The 10,276-nt window shown below is 47.5% G+C and overlaps 1 protein-coding gene across 2 annotated transcripts in view; it reads left to right on the top strand.

The window, feature by feature from the left end:
* The window catches only part of TP53INP2 (tumor protein p53 inducible nuclear protein 2), a 48,652-nt gene that overhangs the window by 17,779 nt on the left and 20,597 nt on the right, over positions 1 to 10,276 (top strand). For both annotated transcript variants that reach the window (XM_067554462.1, XM_067554461.1), the window contains exon 2: positions 2,870 to 3,242. In XM_067554462.1, coding sequence (XP_067410563.1) covers positions 3,119 to 3,242 — 124 coding nt within the window. In that variant the 5' untranslated portion in view covers positions 2,870 to 3,118. The remainder of the gene's footprint in view (positions 1 to 2,869; positions 3,243 to 10,276) is intronic.

Here is a 10,276-nt window from a genome sequence, read left to right as displayed (position 1 = left end):
CCCTAATGGGCACAGAACACTTCTGCCTGTTCCTACCATCCTCCAAGCTTGAGGCTATCTGCCCTATCCCCTCTGACCTGTCTCTGCCATGTGTCTCCTTGTCCCACTTTCATTCTCCTTCCTTCTTCAGACTCAGTCTCCACACCTCAGACTTTTCATTCCAGTCCCCACCCCCTGCTCCCAGGCCCAGGCTCTTTGCCCAGCCATCCCCATTCCCCCCTCCCCTCCCTGGCTTCTTGCCCCCAGGCTCCTTGCCCAGCTAGTCCCATTTCCTTCCTTCTCTGTTCCTTGTCCAATAGATCTCTCTCCCTCTCCTGGCCTCCAGTCTCCCCTCCCCCATGTTCTGCATCTCTGCTGGCTCCCAGTCCCAGACTTCCTCCCCAGGCTCATCAGCTAGTCTCAGCGTTCCTCCTCTCAAGCCTCTTTGCCCAGCCACTCCCATTTCTCCCTTTGTGCCCCAGCTCATCCTCAGATCTGTCTCCTCTCCTCCTTCCTCCCACCCCCCTCTCAGTCCTAATCTCCTTGCCAGCCAGTCTGATTCTTTCCCTTGGCTCCTTCTCCAGTCTCAGTCTCCACCCCACCCCTGGCTCTCACTTTGATCTCCCTGCTCCCAGTCCTGCTCTCCTGGCTCAGCCAGACCCAGCCTTCTCCTCTGGCTGCAAGTCCCCATCTTCCTCCCTCCCAAAACCCTAGTTTCTCTCTCAGCCCTGCCCGCCTGTAGTCAGTCTCCCCCAACCCCCAGCTCCTTGTCCCAATCTACCCCCCTCACCATGGTCCAACATTTGTCCCCTCTGCGTTTGAATGAGGCAGTTTCCATCTCCAGCCATTTCTTCCTGCCCAAGTTACGAATGCAAATGTAATGGAGATGGGCCAACATGCCGGTGCTTTGGATTCTGCAAAACCCCTTTGGTTCCTTTTCTTTCCAAACGCAGGGTGGCATGGATCTGGGTCCAATTTATATGAGCCTGCAAAAGCTGGGAGAGAGGGTGATCAGATAAGTGATCAGATAAGTGACAGCACTCCAGCAGGAAAAGGATGGCTTTTGAGGGCAGGGAGCAGTGACGCACTTTTCCTGCAATTTCTCATTACTCATTTTTTTACCAGAGTAGATAAATATTAAATTAAAATCCACCCCAGCCAAACGCAGGGCCTCCGTCCGTTAGCACAGCCACTGGTAGAGACTGTTAGTTCCGGGCAGCAGCCTTGCCCAGTGGAGAGGGCAGTGGACTGAACTGGGAAGTCTCTGTTCTCAGTTCTGTCACTTACCTTTTCTGTGCCTCAATTTCCCCAGCTGCGAAATGGGGATAATGACACTCACCCAGCTTTGCAAACTGCTTTGAGGACTAATTAATTATTGGAGTGAGACAGGAAGTGTCCGTCTCAACAAATTTCAGTGAAAAATAGGGAGAACATGGTTATTTGTAATTCCTATGTATTATTCCTTTGCCTGAAGCTACTTCTCTGGCTGCAAAAGAGACATTTAGCCAGTTTAACAATCCTGCTGGCTGAGTTTTACAGGCTATGAGTTGCCTTTCAGCAGATGCCTGCTCTGGGTGTATATATTTAGTGTCCAGACTGTGTCATCTTGATAAAGGTGACTTTTGTTGACCAAACACTAAGACCTTAGCAGCTCTTACTGTGTAAATTCTAATCAGCTTTCCAATACGATCATGCCAGTACGCCCTTTCAAATCCCTTTCCAGCTTTTCATCAAAGCCTTGGGCTAAAACTGCTCTGCTGCCCCAGCTTCTGCTGTGTAAATCTGGAATAACTCCATTGAAATCAACAGGCTCCAGCTCTATGCCAGGATGATGAAAATCAGAACCTGGCCCAGGGCCTTAGTTCTTCCATTGTAATTAAGATTGATTGACACACACACCCCCCTCCAATGCCACCAACTCTCACCCAAGTAGGAGCACACAGTGGGAAGACATGAGGATGTTCATGACTCAGGGGGTGACTAATCGCTCCACCCCGATAACTGTGAACCAAACCTTATTCAATATTTGGTTAACTCATCCGGGAGAAAAGGGATAGAGGGTGGCCTGGTCATTTCCCCTCTTTTTGCTTCCTGCTTCTGAACAGATGAAGCAGCACTGAAATAACCCAGGAAAGTCTGTTCTCGTGCGTTTTCCAGCCCAGCTACGTAGTGATGAGTGCAGCATGCAATCCGTGCGACCATCTGAACTGCGAGTGCTTCTCCAGTCCACCCCCTAGCCCATCTCTCGCTTTTCATGATAATATTATTAGGCATGATATCGTCGTTTTCACCCATAGATCTAAAAACATTTTTTACAGATGGGCAAGTGTTAACATCCCCATTTTACTGAGGGGAAACTGAGGCACAGCGAGGGGAAAGTGACTTGCCCAAGGTCACAGAGCAGGTCAGTGGCATGGCAAGTACTAGAACCCAAGTCTCCTGATGTACAGTTGGGTCATCTCTTCTTCCTTATATAGTGCCAGATAGCTAGACTGCCCTTTGCAAACTCAGTGCCAGAGCCAGCACTAGGCTGGTTGGTTTGCTTTCGAGGAAAAATGAATAAAAATGAATAAAAGCAAAAGACGATGAGGGAAAAGTCATTTCTTGAGGCACGGGGAGGGGAAAGGGAATGCTGAGAGCATGGCAGTAGGTGTCTGTGTGGTAAAAGAATGACACTGTCAGAGATCAAGGGATGCAGCAGCCAGCCCTCAGGGGCTGCACTTTCCCCAGCACACTGTACCCTGTAAAAAGGAAATGATTGCAGCGACTTGTTATGGAGATCCATATCAGGGTTTCCTCTCCCTCCTCCCTGCAGCCCATCTGAATCCCTCGTGATGCAGAAAGCTCCGGCTTTCCACAGGACATGAATGAATCTCTCCTTTCTTTGCAGGCCTTTGCACTGAAGCCAAGTGAAGAACCTCATGATTGCACTATACATAACGACTCAGCTAAACTTTCGCTAGGAAGAAAGGGGTCCCACCCTTCAGAAAGACTCATCCACCCAGACAAGACTCCCAAGCGTCGCTCTCCTACCCAACACCCACCAGCAACGTCCAGCTCCGTGCTCTGAGGCAGGCACTCGGCACCAGCTTTTGTCTTTCTTCCCATCAAAGCTCACCTTGGAAACCATTCCCCAGCCATGTTCCAGCGCCTCACCAGCCTCTTCTTCAGTGACAACACCACATCCGAGGGCCTTGAGGGACCCAAACCTTTTGTCTCTGAGGAGGAGGAAGAGGATGGATGGCTCATTATTGACCTTCCAGGTGAGAAAAGCAGGGGGTGGGTGGAGGGCACCACTTAAAAGGCCTCTTGCTTCACCACAGGCCTAATGATGAGTGAACCACTTCTGATAAAAGCCAACCCCTCCCACTCCTGCCTCTGAAGCTTGAACCCAAGCTCCAGCTGAAGCGTCAAGATTCAAAAGGGTCTGGTTAACTGCCCCTCCCCTATTATAATCTTTCCTCCTCTCTCTTCCCGGCACTTGCTGATTCTGGCCCCGGCAGGTCACGCTTCTGGGTCAGCGAGAGGCAGGCTGCTCTGGTGGTTAGGGCCCTCGCATAGGACTTGGAGGGTCTGAGTTCAAGCCCTTGCTCCACAACCCACTTCCTGTGTGACCTTGAGCCAGTCACTTTTAGTCCCTCTGTGCCTCAGGCCGCCAGGCGTGTTGCGAGGATAGCGAACTATTGTGCTGTGCTCAGAGACTGTGGTGAGGGAGCCCCCCACAAGTACCGGAGGGAGCTGAAGGTAGCTGGCCCTGCTGCTGTCTGTGCTATAGCTGGTGTGTGGAAACACAGAGCAAACGCCTCAGTTTCCCTCAGGTCAAAAGGATTTCAAGTTGGCACCATGACGGTTCCCCACCCTACACCTCTCCACAGTGACACTGCAGCCCTTGGAGCTGTGGTAGATCCGGGGACACTGAGAATTACATGGCTGTAAGTCCAGGACCTTGCAACATGTCTCCTTTGCAGTCCCTGGGGTGGGGTTTTGAAGGAGACAAGATGAATGAGGGGAATTTCACCCCACAAATGTGCTCTGAGGATGTGGAGGGAATGTGGGTTTCTCTTCTTACCTGCCCTGCCCCACTGTCCCTCCACCTGCTATAAATCATCTTGGCCAGCCCAAGGGTCTGCAGGCTAATGTGGCAGGAGCTACCTGCAGGGGGTGAGGAGGGGAAACCTTCAGGATCTCATTTGGAGGGCAGCTGGATCATGTTCCCAAAAGCTGACAGTGCCACACATTCCCTGCTCCTGGCTTGTTTGCTTGTAGAGTTTCCTAGCACGGCAGCAAATGGCTCATGCAGAGTCCACCCTCGCTGCCTTTTTTGAACTGCAAAGCAAGAGGCAGGTATTACATATCCTGCTTAGCTGCCAAGCCAAACACGATGAATCTGAAGTCAGTCATTCCATCTCTCTCCTACACTGACACAACCAATAGCAACAGTCGGGGTGAGACACTCTGCCACTGGGTCGTTCGAGGGCGCTCAAGGGAGAGCTGTCAGCCTGCAAGCTCCCATTGGCACTACAGTCACAGAGCATGAGAGTGCACCAAGTGCCAAGGAATCTCAGAAAGCATTTTCAGGTTAGCATCTTGCCTAAAGGATGAACATACCAAGGATTCTGAAACACATCCAAAAATGGAGGCACCCACTAATGCAGACACAAATCAGTTGGACAAAGGTTCTGAGGTATTAACTTTACCTTTATGTTAGCCCTCAGTTGGGCATAATCTAATTTAAAGGGCTACAGAAGAGCTGTTCACTTTAGTTTAATCCAAGAGGTATTTACCCTGATGACCGACTGCAAACTCACTTGGCACTTACTTGTTTGTGGACTCTTCTCCCAGAGTTTGGAACAGACATGAAGGATACAAAAAATGTCAATCGTCCCCCCAACCCCTTTTAAAAGCAGCGTCTTATTGAAGGTTAATGTCTCGCAGGCCTTTCGTTTCTTATTGCTTTGTTCATTTAATAAGAAACAAATTTTCAGATTGGAAAATATCGTTTTTGCCAACCTGTTTCTTTTTTACCCTATTTTCATATTCCAAGATTCTCACTAGGTCGGCGGGAGGGAAGCATGATTTAGGAACCGAGAGAAAGTTTGGCTGCACCCCGCAATTAGAGTTTGTATATTTTATCTGAGCCTCTTAATTAAATTGTGAGGCCCAGAGCTAATTGTGCACGCAAATGAGTACTGTTTACACACCTAACTGTCTGATTTGGGGGTACAAATGGGTGTCTAAGAGCTGCCAGCTGCCCCCACAGTTTGTTATGTGCACAACATTGTGATCAAAATCCATAGGCCACGTTGCTCCTGGGGCAACTCCATTGCCTTTAAGTCACTGCCTTTGCATCAGGGAGATGCATGCTCTTAGGCTCTCCTCTCTTGTGTAGCTCCACTCCCTGGAATTAAGCTCTGCGTTTCTCTATGTGTGGGCGGCCAGGTGCAGGGGGCGGGGAGGGCAGCTATTTCAGTTTGCAGATAACATTGTTAGGAAAGAGTCTTACATGGTTTCCTGTTTCCAGATAATTTTACATCCTCAGGGTCCTTCCCCTGCCAGGATGTGTTTCACAAACAAAGCACATGTCAGCGGGCTGCCATGCCAAGGGCTTTCAGAGCATTTGTGCCTTCAGGGGTGACATTTTGCCAGCCTCCCCACTGTATGGCCCAGGTTACAATGTGCCTTCCCACTAGACATATCAGTCTGCAGAGCCTCTTCCGTCCACTCAGTGCCCCTGCCACGGAGGCTCCCGTGAGAGCAATTTGATGCCCTCCTACCCACCTCAGAGACTAATATTCTGCTTCTTCTGTAGTGTTACTCGCCCACATTGCTTGGGACCTGAATGTATTGTCCCTAGACTACTGGCCTGGCCTGTGGCCATACGGCTCTGTGTTTTCCAACTGCTAGGGACACACATGGTGTGGAGCCTCTGGGTGCATGCACTATATACACAAAACAGTCACTTCAGTCAAACGACAACTCCCCCCCAACAATCATGGCCAGAACTTGGACTATGTTCAGTCTGCCAGCAAGCAAGGGAGCCTGGTATTGTATCCTGAAAGTCAGCAGGCTTGGCTTCTGCTGGGCCAACAGGAGACGCAAATTCCAGCGTCCAAGGCCCTCCATAAAGAATACTAGACTTCCCCTCTGAGTTCAAATCTAGGGACCTCTAGCAGCAGTGCACTGTAGAGATATGTTTGTGGGAAGTGAAGATTCAGAGATGCTCCCTCCTAAGGGACAGTATTATGAATATAGGAATTTAGAGCTGTGCCCTGGCAGCACTTAAGAACACAGTGTAGCTGTGTGTAAAGCACTTTACCACAGAAGCTTTCTTGTTTTTTTATTTACATTTTTATTCCTTTCTCATGCACTGGTTTATTGTTTAATGAACTCCAAGATCATTACATGGTGTTAGAAGTGCTGAATGAGAAGGAACTGCAGTTTTTGAAGTTAACTCTGTGTGTTTGCAACTGGAAGCAGATGCCAGGGGAGCAGCAAACAGAGAAGTACAAAGGCTTTTGTATGTATTTTATGAGCAATCTAGTAGCTTCCCCTTAAGAAAGAGAAAAAGCCCAAAATGGATATTTTGCACACTCCCTCCAGTCTGCAATTGTCAGGTTATGTTGCAGAGAACTGGAAAAAATTCAGACAGCGTTTTGAATGGTATTTAGCAGCCACAGGGGCAGAGGAGAAAAATGATAAAGTCAAATTATCTATCTTTTTTCGTATTGTTGGAGAGGAAGCATTGGATATTTATAACAACTTTAAGTGTCAAGAAGGTGAAAGCATGAAATAAATAACTGACTAAATTTGAGGAACATTGTATGCCAAAAAGGAATGAGACCTTTGAGAGAGACACATTTTTTACATGCATGCAAAAACCAGATGACACCATAGAGGAAGATGTCACAGAATTAAGACTCAGTAACGCCTGTGACTTTGGTGAATTGGTAGAGTCTCTGGTCAGAGATGGAATCATTTGTGGCATTAAAGACAATGTGTTAAGAGAGAGACTGCTCTGTGAAGATGTAACTTTAGAAAAAGCTCTCCAGATATGCAGGACGGCAGAAATGGTGAAAGCACAAGCCAAAGAGCTGAATTCACCAGAAGGGGTTATCCTTTGTACTTAGTATATGGATAGCCAGTACAGATAGCTAGATAGCCAGAACAGGTCAAATCAAAAAGTGGAACCACTTGCTATGAAAACCACTGCTAGGGGGAAGAAGACTGGGTACAGATGGTTGTGTGGAGCACAGCATAGCCTCAAACAGTGTGTTGCCTTTGGAAAACTCTGCCATAAATGTGGAGAAAAACATCATTTTGCAAAATGCTGCAGATCCCAAATGCAGAAAAGTCACGTGCATTCAGCTGAAGACAACCTGGGTGAGGAGTTTTTCATAGACGTACTGGGATCTAGCAAACCTAGTGAGAGGGATTGGATATTGCCTATGACACTAAATGGAACAATTATTCTACTTAAACTGGACTCAGGAGCTCAGGTTAATATTCCATCTGAACAAGATTATGAGAGAATGAAAATAAGACCAACCCTGAGACCAACAAAAATAAAAGTAAGTGGTTATTCTGAAACAAATAGACCAGTGAAGGGGAGATGGATTGCTAGCATCAACCATAAAAACACCATGTACAGACTCCCCTTCTTTGTCATGCTAAAGAAGATGACACCAATTTTAGGCCTGGCTGCATGTGAAAAACTTAATTTGGTAAAATGAGTGCTCTCACTACAAGATCATACTAAACCTGGCTATGAGGCACTCATTTGAGAATATCATGATGTGTTTCCAGGGATGCGTTGCTTGCAGGAGGAACATCCAATCCAGATAAACAAGCAGGTCCCTCCAGTTGTCCATCCATGTAGAAAGGTGCCATTTGCACTCCATGATAAACTTGAAGCTGAACTTGCAAAGATGGAAGCAATGCAAGTAATACAAAAAAATCAAGGAGCCAATGGAATGGGTGAGCTCTCTAGTTCTTGTGGAGAAAAGTAATGGCCATCTACGCATATGGTTAGATCCACGAGACCTTAACAAGGCTATAAAAAGAGAATATTTCAAACTATCGACCAGAGAAGAGATTTTGGCTCAATTTGCAAATGCTCAATATTTCAATAAGTGGGATGCATCCTCAGGATTTTGGCAGCTAAAATTAACTGAAAAAAGCTCAAAACTATGTATATTTAATACTGCATTTGGAAGATACAGACATTTACACAAAACCATACATATGATCTATGAATGTGTTAATAGTGTTGACACCTCAATGGATGACATCATCATCATCTGGGGTTCAATGAAAGAGGAGCATGATCACAGACTTCGGGAAGTCCTGGACGCAGCTAGAGCTGCAAACCTCAAACTAAATAGGGAGAAACGTGTTTTAGAGGTTACAGAACTCACTTTTATTGGGGACATTATTTCCGACAAAAGTGTAAAACCTGATAAGAGGAAGATTTCAGCCATTGAAATGGTGCCACATCCAGTCAAAGAGAGAATGTCCAATGGTTCCTAAGAATGATTAATTATCTTGGGAAATTCATATCTAAACTATCTACCAAAGCAGCGGCTTTGAGAAAACTTCTAGAGAATAAAAATGAATGGTGTTGGGGTGCAGAACAGGAGGAATCATGGGAAGGTTTAAAACAACTGATATAAGAACCAGAGTTGAAGTTCCTTGCACTGGGAAGGCCTATTAAACTTTCAGCAGATGCTTCAGTCTGGGTTAGGTGCAGTGATTTTACAGAAGCATGAGGATTGTTGGAAGCATAGGCCACGGGTTGCTAAATCACTGACTGAGGCAGAAACCAGATAAACACAGATTGAGAAGGAGCTTTTAGGACTATTGTTTGCCTGTGAGAGATTCAGTCAGTCTATTTATGGATAGACAGTGGAAGTTGAAATGGACCACAGTGGTGTACCGAGGGGCAGGGCAGTGAGGCCGGGGGGGAAAGGCTGCCCCATCCAAGCTGGCATTGGGCTATGGGGCTGGAGTGGTGGGTAAGTGCAGGGGGGCATGCCAGGCTGGCCCTTCACGATGGGCAGGAGGCACATTGTGATGGGCTGACCCAGCCCCCCTCCCCAGGCCAGGGGGTGAGGCCGCCCCGGCGCCAGGCTGTGGGGCTGCAGCAGGAGAGGTAGGCACCGTGTGGTGGGTAAGTGCAGCGGGGGGTGGCAGAGCCAAACCTGCATTTGCACTTCCCCCAAGCCTCACACCCCTCCTCCCTGCAGGTACAGACCTCCCTCCTCAGGGCATCTTGGGGGTGGCGCTGGGACCCATCCTGGCCTCCGCGGGTTGGGAGGCGTGGCGTGAGGCCTGCGGAGGGCAGAAATGGAGGCTTGGTCCCCGGGTGCCATAGACTCTCAGTACACCACTGATGGATCACAAGCCCCTGATAGCATTATTTAGTAAACTGTTAAATGACTGTACCTTAAGAATTCAAAGAATGATGATAAAGCCACAATAGTATGATTTGGTTGTGACCTGCACGCCGGTAAATTCATGTTCGCTGCAGATGCACTTTCCAAAGCAGTGACTTCCACTCCCAAACCAGAGAAGACTTTAGAGACAGAGACGCAAGTCTGTGTAGATCTGATTGTAAAGTCAATTCCCGTAGCTAACCGGAAACTGCAGCAAATCAGAGGGGAAACAGCGAAAGATGAATCATTGGGGGTCCTTAAAGAAGTGATCATTAAAGGGTGGCTGGACGAAATAAGCAGCTGCTGTCCAAGTATAAGAGGCTATTGGAAATGCAGACATGAATTTACTGTGATAAATGGGGTGATTCTCCAGGGCAGCAAGGTTGTAATTCCAATGAGCCTACGAAAAGAACTGCTAAAGAAGATCCACAAGGGTCATTTAGGAAACAACAAGCATGGCCACAGATCAATCGCAACATTACTAATTTGGTAGGAAACTGCTTTTCGTGCTTGAAATTCAAGCCATGCCATGCCAACAGGCAGAGCCACTGAGACCTCATCCAGTTCCACAAAGGCCTTATGAAGAGGTAGGCGGTGACTTATTTACCTGGCAATCAAAGAATTAGTTAATAGTCACAGTTAAATTATTCTCTATATCCAGAAATTTGCACACTGCCCAGTACTAATAGTAAGTCAGTGAGAGCCGGCATGAAGGGAATCATCTCCAGACATGGAATTCCAGATGAAGTCTCTAGCAATAATGGACTGCAATTTTCCAGTGCAGATTTTAGGCAATTTGCCATCGATTGGGATTTTCATCACAAAACATTAAGTCCAAATTATCCCCAATCAAATGGACTTGTGGA

This window comes from Emydura macquarii, unplaced genomic scaffold (genome assembly GCF_026122565.2).
Source record: "Emydura macquarii macquarii isolate MOO-44397 ecotype Brisbane River unplaced genomic scaffold, CSIRO-AGI_Emac_v2 contig_1483, whole genome shotgun sequence".
In the NCBI taxonomy this organism is placed as follows: domain Eukaryota; kingdom Metazoa; phylum Chordata; order Testudines; family Chelidae; genus Emydura; species Emydura macquarii.
The sequence above is the reverse complement of the archived record's forward strand: the minus strand, read 5'-3'. Positions and strand labels throughout refer to the sequence as shown.